Source organism: Coregonus lavaretus (assembly GCF_964263955.1).
Source record: "Coregonus lavaretus genome assembly, contig: HAP1_SCAFFOLD_4405, whole genome shotgun sequence".
NCBI lineage: Eukaryota > Metazoa > Chordata > Actinopteri > Salmoniformes > Salmonidae > Coregonus > Coregonus lavaretus.
Window position 1 is genome coordinate 32,501 of NW_028162127.1, and position 18,217 is coordinate 50,717.

The 18,217-nt window shown below is 42.8% G+C and overlaps 1 protein-coding gene across 1 annotated transcript in view; it reads left to right on the forward strand.

Moving 5' to 3' along the window:
• The window catches only part of LOC311116516 (uncharacterized protein C8orf34 homolog), a gene marked incomplete at both ends in the record, with an annotated part of 37,964 nt that extends 20,903 nt beyond the window's left edge, over window positions 1–17,061 (forward strand). The window contains 2 exons of the mRNA XM_084191604.1: window positions 5,264–5,426; window positions 16,460–17,061. Of these exons, the coding sequence (XP_084047730.1) occupies window positions 5,264–5,426; window positions 16,460–17,061 (765 nt within the window). The remainder of the gene's footprint in view (window positions 1–5,263; window positions 5,427–16,459) is intronic.
• Between the last annotated feature and the right edge of the window lie 1,156 nt (window positions 17,062–18,217).

An 18,217-nucleotide genomic window follows, 5' to 3' on the forward strand; every position in this document is an offset into this window, starting at 1 on the left:
TACAGTCCTAAAGACTAGAGGGGCCCTTCCACATGGTACTGTACAGTCCTAAAGACTAGAGTGGCCCTTCCACATGGTACTGTACAGTCCTAAAGACTAGAGTGGCCCTTCCACATGGTACTGTACAGTCCTAAAGACTAGAGGGGCCCTTCCACATGGTACTGTACAGTCCTAAAGACTAGAGTGGCCCTTCCACATGGTACTGTACAGTCCTAAAGACTAGAGTGGCCCTTCCACATGGTACTGTACAGTCCTAAAGACTAGAGTGGCCCTTCCACATGGTACTGTACAGTCCTAAAGACTAGAGTGGCCCTTCCACATGGTACTGTACAGTCCTAAAGACTAGAGTGGCCCTTCCACATGGTACTGTACAGTCCTAAAGACTAGAGTGGCCCTTCCACATGGTACTGTACAGTCCTAAAGCCAAGCAAGACACACAGGATTCTAATATACACACAACCTGCTATTAACTCACCTCCCTAGATAACATCACAATGTAAACAGACAAACTCTCCCAGGAGTCAAAACAAAGTATAACTTGGTGAATAAATTGATGTTGTTTTCATCAGGGGGACTAGACAGACAGGACTCCCCATATATTTTATACACTGAGTGTACAAAACATTAAGGATACCTGCTCCTTCCATGACATAGACTGACCAGGTGAATCCAGGTGAAAGCTATGATCCCTTATTGATGTCACTTGTTAAAGGGGAGGGGACAGGTTAAAGAAGGATTTTTAAGCCTTGAGACAATTGAGACATGGATTGGGTATGTTTGACATTTAGAGGGTGAATGGGCAAGACAAAAGATTGAACGGGGTATGGTAGTAGGTGCCAGGAGCACAGGTTTGAGTGTGTCAAGAACTGCAATGCTGCTGGATTGTTCACACTCAACAGTTTCCCGTGCGTATCAAGAATGGTCCACCACCTTAAGGATATCCAGCCAACTTGACACAACTGTGGGAAATATTGGAGTCAACATGGGCCAGCATCCCTGTGGAATGCTTTCAACACCTTGTAGAGTCCATGCCCCAACGAATTGAGGCTGTTCTGAGGGAAAAGGGGGGGGGGTGCAACTCAATATTAGGAAGGTGTTCCTAATGTTTTGTACACTCAGTGCATATGACCTTTGACCAGTGGTTCTGACCAAAAGTAGCACACTAGACTAGAGTATTTTGTAGCTAGGGAATACGGTGCTATTTAGGACACATCTGTGAATGTCCAGTTTCAAGTGTTACAGTCAGGTCTAGAGGGTCTCAATAGGGAACATGCTGTATGGGAGAGAGAGAACATGTTTAGGACAAGTCAGCCAGTCAGCCAGCCAGCCAACCAGCCAGCAAGTCATTCAGCCAGCAAGTCAGCCAGCCAGTGAGCCAGTCAGTCAGTAGTTAAAGCAGTTGGTCTGCAGACTACAACACTCTGCATTGTTTAGCTGGCTCATTACGGCTCCAGACATACAGCCACCTGGAACACTTGAATCTATATACTGTACGTTCATTTGGCTCAGTCAGGTTGGAGTCTCATAAGGGCCACAAACACTGAATATACTGTACTGTATGAGTGTATGTCTATGTGTGTGTGCATGTGAGAGAAAGATGTACAGTGGGGAGAACAAGTATTTGATACACTGCCGATTTTGCAGGTTTTCCTACTTACAAAGCATGTAGAGGTCTGTAATTTTTATCATAGGTACACTTCAATTGTGAGAGACGGAATCTAAAACAAAAATCCAGAAAATCACATTGTATGATTTTTAAGTAATTAATTTGCATTTTATTGCATGACATAAGTGTTTGATCACTTACCAACCAGTAAGAATTCCGGCTCTCACAGACCTGTTAGTTTTTCTTTAAGAAGCCCTCCTGTTCTCCACTCATTACCTGTATTAACTGTACCTGTTTGAACTCATTACCTGTATAAAAGACACCTGTCCACACACTCAATCAAACAGACTCCAACCTCTCCACAATGGCCAAGACCAGAGAGCTGTGTAAGGACATCAGGGATAAAATTGTAAACCTGCACAAGGCTGGGATGGGCTACAGGACAATAGGCAAGCAGCTTGGTGAGAAGGCAACAACTGTTGGCGCAATTATTAGAAAATGGAAGAAGTTCAAGATGACGGTCAATCACCCTCGGTCTGGGGCTCCATGCAAGATTTCACCTTGTGGGGCATCAATGATCATGAGGAAGGTGAGGGATCAGCCCAGAACTACACGGCAGGACCTGGTCAATGACCTGACGAGAGCTGGGACCACAGTCTCAAAGAAAACCATTAGTAACACACTACGCCGTCATGGATTAAAATCCTGCAGCGCACGCAAGGTCCCCCTGCTCAAGCCAGCGCATGTCCAGGCCCGTCTGAAGTTTGCCAATGACCATCTGGATGATCCAGAGGAGGAATGGGAGAAGGTCATGTGGTCTGATGAGACAATAATAGAGCTTTTTGGTCTAAACTCCACTCGCCGTGTTTGGTGGAAGAAGAAGGATGAGTACAACCCCAAGAACACCATCCCAACCGTGAAGCATGGAGGTGGAAACATCATTCTTTGGGGATGCTTTTCTGCAAAGGGGACAGGACGACTGCACCGTATTGAGGGGAGGATGGATGGGGCCATGTATCGCGAGATCTTGGCCAACAACCTCCTTCCCTCAGTAAGAGCATTGAAGATGGGTCGTGGCTGGGTCTTCCAGCATGACAACGACCCGAAACACACAGCCAGGGCAACTAAGGAGTGGCTCCGTAAGAAGCATCTCAAGGTCCTGGAGTGGCCTAGCCAGTCTCCAGACCTGAACCCAATAGAAAATATTTGGAGGGAGCTGAAAGTCCGTATTGCCCAGCGACAGCCCCGAAACCTGAAGGATCTGGAGAAGGTCTGTATGGAGGAGTCGGCCAAAATCCCTGCTGCAGTGTGTGCAAACCTGGTCAAGACGTACAGGAAACGTATAATCTCTGTAATTGCAAACAAAGGTTTCTGTACCAAATATTAAGTTCTGCTTTTCTGATGTATCAAATACTTATGTCATGCAATAAAATGCAAATGAATGACTTAAAAATCATACAATATGATGTTCTGGATTCTGTCTCTCACAGTTGAAGTGTACCTATGATAAAAATTACAGACCTCTACATGCTTTGTAAGTAGGAAAACCTGCAAAATTGGCAGTGTATCAAATACTTGTTCTCCCCACTGTATGTATACAGTCTGATCCTAGATCTGGTGTCTATGAACAACTTCAACCCAGAGTGAGAATTTAGATGTGCCTGTGATACTAAAAGGCTTCTTTCTATGGAATAGGCTACTCATCTGGGTAAAGTCATGTAGTCAAAAAAGAAACGATAATGGCATGATCTCCCATAAAAGACCGCAACAAGTTTTGCTTAAATGGTGGTATTTTATAGAGATGCCTTCTACCCAGAGCCTGTTTGTGTGTAGAGATGTCACGAAAGATGTCACAGAGAAAATACCCAGAAAAATATGACTAGATGATGTCATGCTGAAGGGTTCGGGACACCACCACTAGAGAGAGAGAGAGCGAGAGACACACAGAGAGAGAGAGCGAGAGAGCGAGAGAGAGAGAGAGAGAGGAACATGTCATGTAATGTTTCACCCTGATGGCTGGCTGGTTAGTGGGTAATAATTACTGATGGGTTGTGGTCTCACCGCCACAGAGCTCGTCATGTCGCTAACAGGCAGAAAAACTCCAGGGCTATTTCCCAAATAGCACCCTATTACCTATATAGTGCACTTCTTTTGACCAGGGCCCATAGGGCTCTGGTCAAAATAAGTACACTATAGGCTATAGAGAATAGGGTACCATTTAGGAAAAAGCTTGACTCCCCCAAAATCACGTTCTGCCATTTATCCCTGGGCAGCGCCCGGCAACGGACCCAGTTGTTTTTCGTCATTCCTTTTCTATGTGGGCATGTTTTAAGACCACTCACTCAATCCACATTCAGATCAGGGGGCCTACAATGAGTACCAGTGTTAGGCTAGGGAGGTGTCCCAAATAGCACCCTATTCCCTATGTCGTGCACTACTTTTTTACCAGAGCCCTATAGACCACTCGTCAAAAGGAGTACCATTTGGGTCACAACCCCAGTGTAAGGTTAGCTATCCCTCTGGGTTGGTCTATTAATGTAGTGGAGAGAAGCTGTATGTCTCTCATCAGATCTGTGCCTTTAGACAGTTTGCATCCCAAATGGCATCCTTTTCCTTATATAGTGGACTTCTTTTGACCAGAGCCCTTTGTGCCCTGGTTGAAAATAGTGCAGTAAATAGGGAATATGGTGCCATTTGGGACAAGTCCATACACTATCCTGCCTGGACAGTCCATCATGTGAAACCAGCCTGTCAGTGGGCGCTAAGAGTGTCCAGTGATGTCACAGTTGGCAGTGATGCCACCATAACTCATGTTAGGGTTCACTACAACTACTTCCCAAATGGCACCCTATTTGCTATTTAGTGCACTACCTTTGACCAGAGCCCTATGGCTGCCTTATCATTGGACACATACAGGTCCACTGGATTAACAGCTCATCTGACCCCCTGTCTGTGATCAGTGGGATAAAAGGGGGGGATTATGTGTACTCCAATTACAGGATCTGGCAACCTGGGCCTTACTAAATGATGTCTGATGCCAGGAATAGGTATGGCGTGGCAGTAATACTTCGCAACCCAGCTACCCCAGCAGCCAGTTGCAACCGTAGTTTACTTTGCATATTCATGATCCCTGAATGTCTGTTCATATAAAAACATTTTTTTAATGCGTTTTTAGGTTTGATATTGCAAAACAATTAATCTGGTATCCATAAGCTTATGAATCTATATCCAAACAGTTTGGTTTGTTAGATGTATTGTTCGTTAACTGCCTATACTGTAGATGGATCGGCGCTGTCAGACAGTAGTGCACTAAGAAGGGAATAGGATGTGATATGGGACACAGGCCTGCGCTCCATTTCAGCACTACTGACAGTCTAGTAGTCTACCAGTCGATGTTCTACCATCCAAGGCTAGCCTAAACCCTGCGCCGCCAACCAACCCACTTTCATCTACACTCTGTGGTTACCCAAAGTTTTTCTAATGCCCATAAAATATAATAATTGCCTCTTGTTACAACAGATATGGCTGGGGCCTGCCCCCATTTTGAGCTTTTGAGCAATAGCTCGATTATTATATGATGTTGTAATTGAGGGGGTCTTTCTTTCTTTCTTCTAATGTGACTTTCTCTCTTTTTTCACCCGCTTTTCTCTGTGTCAGCGTCAGGCAGTCTGGAAGGCTGATGTGAAGGTGGTTAGAGGAGGAGGAGGAGGAGGAGGAGGAGGGAGCTCGTCCAGGGAGCTGCTGGGACAGACGGGTGGACTGCTACTGAGTGACTCCCTCTTCTCTAAAGAACTAGAGAACATGGGCAAACACCTCGCTGGTAGGCATCTGTCTGCGTGTGTACGGTGTGTGTGAGGGGGTTGGGGGCTTCTTTGTGTTACGGGGAGTGTTTTTTTTTTATACAGAGAAAAACACTGTGGGTTACCCAGATCAAACACACACACACACACATACACACACACACACACACACACACACACACACACACACACACACACACACATAGAGTGATCCATTAAACTGCGCTTATATGACAGAGAGAGAACATGGGGAGAGAGAGACACAGAATGAACCTGGCTACTGCCAAATAACATATTTGGGGCCGGTCCAGTTTGATTGGCTAATTAAAAACTGATCTGCCAATTGAAAGTGTCTGGGAAAACAAGAAAAAATTTACCCCTCCACATCTTTTATTAATTTAAGAAATACAGGTCTGGTAACTCGTTAAAACCGTCTGTAACATTGACTGCATACATACACACAGGCACACAGGCACACACACACACACACACACACACACACACACACACACACACACACACACACACACACACACACACACTGCTGTGAACTGACACATTTTAAGTTCTAAGAACCAGGACCAAAATATGGGAGTCACTGTGCCTTTCCATCAGGCTTGATCTCTCTCCTCTCTTTGAACGATGGTTGACGTGACGTCTGTCTGGATGACTCTCTGAGTCGTTCGTCGCGGTCGTTACGGGTGGCTGCGACATAGATGATGAATTTATTAACCAGATGAAAGTAGACCAAAGAGTGAAGTCGCCATCCACAGTCAACCTAAGACATGTGTCACCCAATTGTTTGTGTATGCACATTCCTCCTTTAAACTGTGGTTATCTCTTTCTGTGTCCCAAATGGGTCTATAAGGGTCTATATTCCCTATACACTGTAGTGCACTACATGCCCTGGTCAAAAGTAGAGCACTATATAGGGAATAAAGTGCAATTTGGGACGCAGCCTCTGCTGCATGTACGCCACATACTTGTCTACATTCTAGGGTTATGTCAAGCATATTGACCACACTTAGTGTAACTATTAATGTCATGCAGAGGCACTCACAGCTGGTAAATATCTTCTGCGTCTTCTCAGCTCATCTGCTCATTGGTAGCCTGTTGTATGTATGGGTCTGTCTCCCTCACACAGGGTTTTCACTAGTAAAACAGTACCCTGTCTGGCACTTTGGGGACACAAGTGGAGGGAGGCCCTGTGTTGGAAGCATGCACACTTTGAGCTCTTGAAAATGCCACTGCTGAGTATCTCATAATTCAATAATGTATCGGCTCATTGGTAGCCTGTTGTTTGGGTCTCTCTCCCTTACACTCCCACCAGAAGAATAATACACTGGCTGACTTTGGGACACAAGATGAGGCCCTGTGTTGGCAACATGTTCACTTTGAGCAGCTAATAAAGGCTCTTAAAAAGATCACTGTTGAGTATCACAATAATTCATCTCCACAGTGATAGACTATTGTCTCCCACACCCTCCCACTGAACGCACTGAGGTATAAGTTTCTCTTAACCACAGATCTAGGATCTGATTACTCAACTCCCAATACTCTCCTTAACCATTAATTGGATTAAAAAAGATCTGACCCTGTATAAGCAGTTAGGTGCAACTTCTCCTCTACCTACTCCACTGAACTAAATGAAACGCCCTCAAGCCATCAGATGGCATTGATTTCTAGTTGTTTTACGTCGAGTTAGGCTGTATTGAAACAGAGGGCTCCCCACCAGGCAGTTGAAGGGAGCCGTTGAACAACTTAATTCCCCATCTTTCATGCCACTATTAGCTGCTAATCTGTTCCATGTTTCAATCCACCGCCTCTCCTTTTATCTCCTCTCTCACCCCATTTATGTGGTCGGGGTGCATTCTCTAAATTATTTTGTAATCCCCGTGGAAATAAGTAATAGGTGACTTCTTCCCACCAAAAGATCCCATTTGATTATTAGACATGTCACAAGTAGAACTATACCAGGTTTTCCAGAGAATTCCAGTTGGTGAATTGCCTCATTGCTTAATTCTCCTGATTCCGGGAATCCTCCAAAGAGGAGTTCTGGAAAACTTTTTCCTGAATTTTGGGAAAGTCACCAGAATTTTGCAACCCTAATCCCTTTGATGATTGAACTCTGTGCGTAATACTAGCTTTAGTTCTATGATATGGAATTCCAGTAGTCAGAGGAGTTGGCTAATAAAACATACTGTATACCGACCTGGAACCAGTCTAGGCTTAGTCTGACTGCCAGTCTGTTTGTCTTATCATGCCAACTCCTTGTCACTCCTTGTCACATATTGTCATGCCAAACAAAGGCAGCAATGGAGTAGGCTTGAGCACGCACAGATCTTGGATCAGTTTAAGGGTAATCCAATTCAGTTCATGACAATTCTCCCATCCGTTCTACATAATTTATCTGTAATCATGTTGTTTAATGTTATTCAAGGAGTACATCTCATTCTGGCCGACAACATGCAGATTTTATCCAGACAAAAAGAGATGACTGATTCGTTAACGTGTGTGTGTGCGCCTGTGTGTGTGTCCGCGTGCGAGCGTGTCTTTAAAGTTTCCATTTTGGAGAGGTTGGAAGCCGGAGTCAATAAAGCATTGCATGTGATCTAAGAGTTGTGGTTCTGTACTCTATCACTAAATGCCTTCTCTTTCTGATCAAAGAGTTTATAATAGATTAGAGCTGCCTACTCTCCTTCTTTATTTCCTCTCTTTCTCTCTCTCTCTCTCTCTCTCTCTCTCTCTCTCTCTCTCTCTCTCTCTCTCTCTCTCTCTCTCTCTCTCTCTCTCTCTCTCTCTCTCTCTCTCTCTCTCTCTCTCTCTCTCTCTCTCTCTCTCTCTCTCTCTCTCTCTCTCTCTCTCTCTCTCTCTCCTCTCTCTCTCTCTCTCCCTCTCTCCCTCCCACTCGCCCGCCTTGTGCTAAGTGCATTTGAGTCCTGATGCCTCCAACCTTGATTGTCTTTTAAACAATTGTCATCACTTATTTTAGTCTGGAGGCCAGGCATCAGCCCAGACAGTGAACACAGTACTTAAACTACAGAGAGTTGATAAAGTTGGATACAGATAAATGATAAATGATTTTTTAGAATGTGTCCCAAATGGCACCCTTTCCCCTTTATAGTGCACTACTTTTGACCAGGACTCTGGTCAAAAGTAGTGCACGATACAGGGAACAGTGTGCCATTTGGGACGCAACCTTTGATGTTTAATAAACTGGTTGTGAGAGACATGTTTTAATTGGAGAGGACAGGAGGAGGAGTGGAAGGGGAACTATCTTCGTCACACTTACAGTAACAGCATGACTGCATCAACACCCAAATCATTTACGGTCAGGAAGAACGATTTTCCAAACCGACGGAAATAATGCTTTTGTTTTATCATAACATCAGTAAGAAGTTCAAGATGATCATATCAGCTTCATGGGAACCGATTTATTTATCAGCATATCCTGTTTAGTTGAATCAAACGCCAATAATATTGGTCATGGTAGAGTGGGTGCTGTGTGGGAGAGTATGGACTTTGACAGAGCGAGTGTTAAGCAAGAAACCTCTGATAACACACATTTCACCCCCTCATACCTATGACACATACAGCATTTTCTTCACTCCTTATGAACACTCGCATAACACTGACCGAAATATGTAAATGTAAAAGCAGCTTCATGTACAGTTGCTCAACATTAGTAGTAGTTGTGTATTCATTTATCACAGGTATACATTTGGTGTTTCAGTAGATATACCCTGTTTTCCCTAGTTACTAACCCAGATCTGACACTATGTTATGAAATAGTATGGCAATGCATGAAGAACCCATATATAGTGCCTTCAGAAAGTATTCACACCCCTTGACTTTTTCCATATTTTGTTGTGTTACAGCCTGAATTTAAAATGGATTACATTGAGTTTTTTTGTCACTAGTTTCCACACTATAGAGTACCACAGTATGAGTCATAATACCCATAAAAACAAGCAGCCAAACAGGGAAATGGTTCCAATCATTTTTCCACTATTAATTTTTCCCATAGGTGATTTGAGAAACACTTAAAATAAGGGCTATGTTTTGTGTAGGCTTACCCTGGTGTGACGTTTTGATAACTGTGTAAATCTGTCGACGCCGGATTCAAAATGTATAATTTTTCTATTTAAATTATTATACAAAATTATTGCAACCAATAGAATGTTATATATTTGGGGGTACAACCATCCCAGCTCTGCAGATTTTGCTGTGAAGAAACAGAATCATTAGATCATTTGTTTTGGTACTGTCCATATGTAGCTTGTTTTTGGTCGCAGGTTCAGGAATGACTGAAGAATTGCAACATTTACCTGGCGCTAACTCTGCAAATAGCACTGCTGGGTGATTTGAAAAGTCATAGTCAATCGATCAATAATATAATACTTTTAGCAAAATGTTTATCTTTAATTTACAATCTGTAGAAACTATGAGAATAGAAAGGTTCAGAACTTTTGTGAAACATCACAGCACAGTTCAAAGATATATGGCAAATAGAGAACTGGATGGTGTTCAGAGATAGATGGGAGGGGTTGAGTGGAGCTGAAGGGTGGGACTAAAAACAACAAGATAACTATTATAAAATACAGTGTCAGTAAAATGTATATAGTATGTATAAGCTGGAAGTCGAAGCCTAAGTGTTGTTGTCCATTAATTTACTCCAATTAGGGGAGGGGTGTTAGGGTTAGGGGAAAATAATAAAGGAAAAAAAATATATATATATATATATATATATATATATATATATATATATATATATATATATATATATATATATATATATATAAAATACATACACTACCAGTCAAAAGTTTGGACACACCTATTCATTCAAGGGTTTTTCTTTATTTTTACTATTTTCTACATTGTAGAATAATAGTGAAGACATCAGAACTATGAAATAACACATATGGAATCATGTAGTAACCAAAAAAGTGTTAAACAAATCAAAATATATTTTATATTTGAGATTCTTCAAAGTAGCCACCCTTTGCCTTGATGACAGCTTTGCACACTCTTGACATTATCTCAACCAGCTTCATGAGGAATGCTTTTCCAACAGTCTTGAAAGAGTTCCCACATATGTTGAGCACTTTTTGGCTGCTTTTCCTTCACTCTGTGGTCCAATTCATCCCAAACCATCTCAATTGGGTTGAGGTCGTTTGATTGTGGAGGCCAGGTCATCTGATGCAGCACTCCACCACTCTCCTTCTTGGTCAAATAGCCCTTACACAGCCTGGAGGTGTGTTGGGTCATTGTCCTGTTGAAAAACAAATGATAGTCCCACTAAGCACAAACCAGATGGGATGGCGTAACTGCACAATGCTGTGGTAGCCATGCTGGTTAAGTGTGCCTTGAATTCTAAATAAATCACTGACAGTGTCACCAGCAAAGCACCCCCACACCATCACACCTCCTCCTCCATGCTTTTACAGTGCGAACCACACATGCAGAGATCATCCGTTCACCTACTCTGCGTCTCACAAAGACACGGCGGTTGGAACCAAAAATGTCAGATTTGGACTCATCAGACCAAGGGACAGATTTCCACCGGTCTAATGTCCATTGCTCGTGTTTCTTGGCCCAAGCAAGTCTCTTCTTCTTATTGGTGTCCTTTAGTAGTGGTTTCTTTGCAGCAATTCGACCATGAAGGCCTGATTCACACAGTCTCCTCTGAACAGTTGATGTTGAAATGTGTCTGTTACTTGAACTCTGTGAAGCATTTATTTGGGCTGCAATCTGAGGTGCAGTTAACTCTAATGAATTTATCCTCTGCAGCAGAGGTAACTCTGGGTCTTCCTTTCCTTTGGCAGTCCTCATGAGAGCCAGTTTCATCATGGCACTTGATGGTTTTTGCGACTGCACTTGAAGAAACTTTCAAAGTTCTTGACATTTTCCATATTGACTGACCTTCATGTCTTAAAGTAATGATGGACTGTCGTTTCTCTTTGCTTATTTGAGCTGTTCTTGCCATAATATGGACTTGGTCTTTTACCAAATAGGGCTATCTTCTGTATTCCACCCGCTTGTCACAACACAACTGATTGGCTCAAACGCATTAAGAAGGACAGAAATTCCACAAATTTACTTTTAGAAAGGCACACATTTTAATTGAAATGCATTCCAGGTGACTACCTCATGAAGCTGGTTGAGAGAATGCCAAGAGTGTGCAAAGCTGCCAAGAGTGTGCAAAGCTGTCATCAAGGCAAACACTTTTTTGGTTACTACATGATTCCATATGAGTTATTTCATAGTTTTGATGTATTCACTATTATTCTACAATGGTACTGTATATAAAATATATATGGGGGATTGGAAATGATGCAGATAATTACATTGATGGAAACTACAATCTATCTGCAATATTAAAGCTGATCTATTCCCCCCCCCCCCCCAAAAACAAAAAAAAAAACAGAGAGATTTTCCAATGCCTCTCAAAGAAGGGCACCTATTGGTAAAAATACAAAAAGCAAACATTGAATATCCCTTTGAGCATGGTGAAGTTATTAATTACACTTTGGATGGTGTATCAATACACCCAGTCACTACAAAGATACAGGCGTGATAGGAGAAAACTGAGGATGGAAGCCTGTACAGAATAAAAATATTCAAAAGGCAATAAAGGAATACTCCATAAAATGTGGCAAAGCAATTCACTTTTTGTCCTGAATACAAAGTGTTATGTTTGGGGCAAATCCAAAACAACACATTGCTGAGTACCACTCTCCATATTTTCAAGCATAGTGGTGGCTGCATCACGTTATGGATATGCTTGTAATCATTAAGGACTGGGGAGATTTTCAGGATAAAAAATAAACGGAATGGAGCTAAGCACAGGCAAAATCCTAGAGGAAAACCTGGTTCAGTCTGCTTTTCACCAGACACTGGGAGATTAATTCACCTTTCAGAAGGGCAATAACTTAAAATAGAAGGCCAAATCTACACTGGAGTTGCATACCAAGAAGACAGCGAATGTTCCTGAGTGGCCGAGTCACAGTTTTGACTTAAATCTACATGAAAATCTATGGCAAGACCTGAAAATGGTTGTCTAGCAATGATCAACAACCAATTTGACAAAGCTTGAAGAATTTTGAAAAGAATAATGGGCAAATGTTGCACAATCCAGGTGTGGAAGGCTCTTAGAGACTTAACCAGAAAGACTCACAGCTGTAATCGCTGCCAAAGGTGCTTCTACAAAGTATTGACTCAGGGGGTGTGAATATTTGTTTTATAAATCAGTTCATAGACCAGATGCCAAGGTATTGGGACATCAAAGACCTGTTCCCAACTGACTTGAATTTTATGCAGCATTGCTGTCAAACCATTTGACTTTAAGTGAAACTGATACATTTCTCGATTTACACTAATCATTTTAAGACATTTAAGGTTTTTAATGGGTGGCAGATAGACAAATTATTTAATTTCTTCTTTAAGTAATTGCCTCCTCCAATTATGTGGCAGAGCCGCGATGAATTGGCTTAATTTAAAAAGGAGGATACTTTAAACAGGGATTGTCAATCCACTGAAAATAAAGCTTCCCATAATCTCAGTTGCTCATATATTCTCATTCCTACATACAGTACATTTATGGTCTGCATCCCAAATGGTGCCCTATTCCCCTATGGGTCCTGGTCAAAAGTAGTGCACTACTGTATATAGGGAATAGGGTGCCATTTGGGATGCAGCCATGCTCTCCTATATTATCTAGCTCTATTGGGTCAGAGGTCAGCAGGTCTACAAACACAGTATATAACAGCATACAGTGCCTTGCAAAAGTATTCATCCCCCTTGGTGTTTTTCCTATTTTGTTGCATTACAACCTGTAATTTAAATGGATTTTTATTTGGATTTCATATAATGGACATACACAAAATAGTACAAATTGGTGAAGTAAAATGAAAAAAATAACTTGTTTCAAATAATTCAAAAAAATGAATAATGGAAAAGTGGTGCATGCATATGTATTCACCCCCTTTGCTATGAAGCCCTTAAATAAGATCTGGTGCAACCAATTACCTTCAGAAGTCACATAATTAGTTAAATAAAGTCCACCTGTGTGCAATCTAAGTGTCACATGATCTGTAACATGATATCAGTGTATATACACCTGTTCTGAAAGGCCCCAGAGTCTGCAACACCACTAAGCAAGGGGCACCACCAAGCAAGCGGCACCATGAAGACCAAGGAGCTCTCCAAACAGGTCAGGGACAAAGTTGTGGAGAAGTACAGATCAGGGTTGGGTTATAAAAAAATATCTGAAACTTTGAACATCCCACGGAGCACCATTAAATCCATTATTAAAAAATGGAAAGAATATGGCACCACAACAAACCTACCAAGAGAGGGCCGCCCACCAAAACTCACGGACCAGGCAAGGAGGGCATTAATCAGAGAGGCACAAAGAGACCAAAGATAACCCTGAAGGAGCTGCAAAGCTCCACAGCGGAGATTGGAGTATCTGTCCATAGGACCACTTTAAGCTGTACACTCCACAGAGCTGGGCTTTATGGAAGAGTGGCCAGAAAAAAGCCATTGCTTAAAGAAAAAAATAAGCAAACACGGTTGGTGTTCACCAAAAGTCATGTGGGAGACTCCACAAACATATGGAAGAAGGTACTCTGGTCAGATGAGACTAAAATGAGCTTTTTGGCAATCAAGGAAAATGTCTGGCACAAACCCAACACCTCTCATCACCCAGGAAACACCATCCCCACAGTGAAGCATGGTGGTGGCAGCATCATGCTGTGGAGATGTTTTTCATCGGCAGGGACTGGGAAACTGGACAAAATTGAAGGAAGGATGGATGGCGCTAAATACAGGGAAATTCTTGAGTGAAACCTGTTTCAGTCTTCCAGAGATTTGAGACTGGGACGGAGACCTTCAAGCAGGACAATGACCCTAAGCATACTGCTAAAGCAACACATGAGTGGTTTAAGGGGAAACATTTAAATGTCTTGGAATGGCCTAGTCAAAGCCCAGACCTCAATCCAATTGAGAATCTGTGGTATGACTTAGAAATTGCTGTATACCAGCGGAACCCATCCAACTTGAAGGAGCTGGAGCAGTTTTGCCTTGAAGAATGGGCAAAAATCCCAGTGGCTAGATGTGCCAAGCTTATAGAGACATACCCCAAGAGACTTGCAGCTGTAATTGCTGCAAAAGGTGGCTCTACAATAGTTATGCACGCTCAAGTTTTCTGTATTTTTTTTGTCTTATTTCTTGTTTGTTTCACCCTCAAAAATATTTTGCATCTTCAAAGTGGTAGGCATGTTGTGTAATTCAAATGATACAAACCCCCCCCAAAATCAATTTTGAATTCCAGGTTGTAAGGCAACAAAATAGGAAAAATGCCAAGGGGGGTGAATACTTTCGCAAGCCACTGTATGGGTTAAAACAACACATGACACAATGTTAGTGTACGGTGCATGCACACATGCACGCACACACACACACAAACACACACACACACACACACAGTATCTGAGGTTAATTTAAAACAACAAAGAACACAATGTCAGTATAACGTACACACACATACAGTAAGTGAACATATGGCCACAGTGTAGTATCTCTGTCTGGTTTCAAGAGACTGTTACAACTAATTAACTACAGATCCAGCTATATAATTATTCACGTCACGGCATTAAATACACAGGGTGCCAAATGGATGCTATACAACACAAAAAATCTAGAAGTGTTCTCAAACAAACTTAAATCATACACACAGACACACACTTCTTAAAATGTCAAACAAGCTTAAATCATATCTCCAACACTGCTCAGTGCTCTTGATATTAGTTGACCTACAGTATCATAGTAGTTTTGTGGTGTTTTGCAATATGTGGATCGACTGTAGGTAGTAATCTGCGATGAGTGAACATGTGTTTTGCATTTTTGAAGCGTTGAAAAATGAAATGTTGTTTGTTTTGGAGAAGTCTCATCGCTCATAAATCGTTGAAGTCAAGGTTTATGAAGTACATGTAATGCTTCCACTACGTGTTATTTATTAAATGTCACACATACACGGTTCGCTGAGAATGCTTAGGGAGTTAGTGTGCATCCCAAATGACTCCCTATTCCCTACATAGTGCTCTACTTTTGACCAGTGCCCATAGAGCTCTGGTCAAAAGTAGTGCACTATAGGGAATGGGGTGCTGTTTGGTACGAACCCTTCGTGGTGAGTCATTTCAGAAAATATCCCTCTCGCATGATAACTCCCAGCTCCAGCTTGGATCGCTGAAAACCCAACAGCGTCAGAGCCTTAAAAAGGACAAAAACAGGGAGATGAGAGGAGGAGCGGAGAGCAGGCTACCCCCAGATGTTCTCATTGGCAGTCGTATCCCCTCCTCTGACAAACAGAACTGTTTTTGTAACTACCAATAGAGCAAACAAATATATTTTCTGAATTTTGGAATAACACTTTGGTCTGTCCCAAATTGCACCCTGCTCCCTATGTAGTGCACTGCTTTTGAGCAGAGCCCTATGGGCCCTGGTCAACGGTAGTGCACTACATAGGAAATAGGGTGCCATTTGGGACACAGATTTCATGCTATGTGGCCATCATTTTTTATGTAAATCTGGAATTTTAACTGAAGCAGGATTCACCACAATTTACAGAGTCAGTAAATATTGTTTTCAATGACCAGTAAAATGGGTTTTAAGGCAAACATCATGAAAAGGAAAGGCAGCATTCCCACTCCCCTGTTATGAAGCCTGTGATATATTCTGGGATGTTTTGTTATGTAAATGAGTCCATCCTGTGTCTTTAGATTTGGACCACCATGAGCTTAATGTCCAGAAACACACATCAATGAAAATCAGAGCGTTAAGATGCTTTATTTGAAAGATTTGAAAGATAAGTGTGCATATCTGAACATGGCCCTCCTTTGCCCTTTCTCTGTTTAATATAATAAGGCCCAGAGATTTTGGTGACCATGCAGGTCATATGTCTCTTGGCCTTACTTTTATACAGTATGTTATTTGTCATGAATTCATTTAATTCTAAAACATGTCTGTCTTTGTCTCTGTGCCCCTCCAGAGGTGGAGAAGGACCTGGCCAAGCTGGCAGAGCAGGGGAAACTAGCCCAGCGGAGCCCCAACAGCCCCCACAGTAGTCTGCTCCTCACCCCTCTGTTCCACACCTCCCTCCCGGGGGGCACCCTCCCCAACACTCTCCCCTTACCAGGCCAGACCTCCAGACCCCCCTCCAGACCCCCCTCCAGACCCCAGTCCCCCGTCCTCAGTGCCCGCTCAGCCAAGCCCAGCTCCATAGGCTACCCCCTGGTCAGCCCCAAACTTAGCCCTCTGCTCACCCGGAAACCAACCTCCCTCACCATGACGACCAGTCACAGAACTCATTCTCCCAGCAACCCCGGCAGCAGAACTACAACTCCTAGAACCCCCAGCAGCAGGCCCATGACCCCTAACAGCCTACTGACCTCCAGGTCGGCCATGACGGCCGTGACCCCAGGGGTTGGAGGTCACGGGGCTCATAAGGAGGTGACGTTCAGGAGGTCGAGGAGCAGGCCGGTGACCCCCACCAGTCAGCCAACTCGACCCAGGCCCCTGCTCACCCCTCCTGGGCTGAGTACGACAGATAGTCTGGGCAAGGCCTCCAGCCTCAGGGCCTATCTGTCAGAGGTACCCACTCACACCGGGGGGAAGTTTCCTTTAAGCACAGATCTAGGATCAGCCTATCAAAATCATAACCTGAACTATAAGAGGGATAACTCAAAACTGACTGTAGTTTGTCATGCTACAGTAGGTCATTTTAGGATGAACCAGTGTGTAAAAGAACAGAAAAACCCAGGTTTAATTACCATAAACCTTCGGTCATGGAAGTGAAATTTACCCTTAATTTATTGTAATGCCTTGGGTAATGTAATTGGTTTGTCGTGGAAATTCTTACACAGGGACACTCGAAGTCAATCTTAAATGAATCATTGTTTATTGTCAGCGCGCTGGAGAGGTTCAAACAAATTGCAGACACTGATAGTGAGGATTCGTTCAATCAGTCACTTGCATGAACACAAAAATTGGTTTATAGAAAAGCACAAACATAGAACATAGAAATTGGTAAATAGAAAAGCACCAACATAAAATGTTCCATCACAGGTTGTAATAGGTTGGCAATAGAACGTGAGAGCATGTATAGTAACAGTACGTGAGGGCACATAGAACACACACACACACACACACACACACAGAGAGAGACATCATGGGGGGTTGGCATAGTGATGGGAGGTCCATACAGTAGGATGTCTACTCACTGTGGAAAAAATGTGTCTGGCTTAAAAGGGGAATATTTCAATGGGATTTTTTTGTCTCAAGTTCCTTTTCATGGTCTACTTCACAGCCACATTGTTAAATATGAGACCCCCTTTATGAGGGCTTTATTAATCGCGGGCAGGAGTTTTGTGATTCCTCTGTATTTTTTGGACAGTTGCTTGAGGTTGATGCCTAGTGAGATGATCAAAAACACCAGCGAGCGGAGTGGAGTGGCCTGATTCTGATTCACAAATGATTGGAGCCACCTGGACTTGGGGGATGACAAGTGTCCACTGAGAGAGAGAGAGAGAGAGAGAGAGAGAGAGAGAGAGAGAGAGAGACAGAGAGAGAGAGAGAGAGAGAGAGAGAGAGAGAGAGAGAGAGAGAGAGAGAGAGAGAGAGAGCGCGAGAGAGAGAGCTATCAAATGGAAGTTTATTGCAGTAAAATGTAAAAGTACACAAATAATTAAAATGTTAAAAGAGTACAAAATAAACAAGAAATCAAGAGCAACGTATCCAATTAACAACC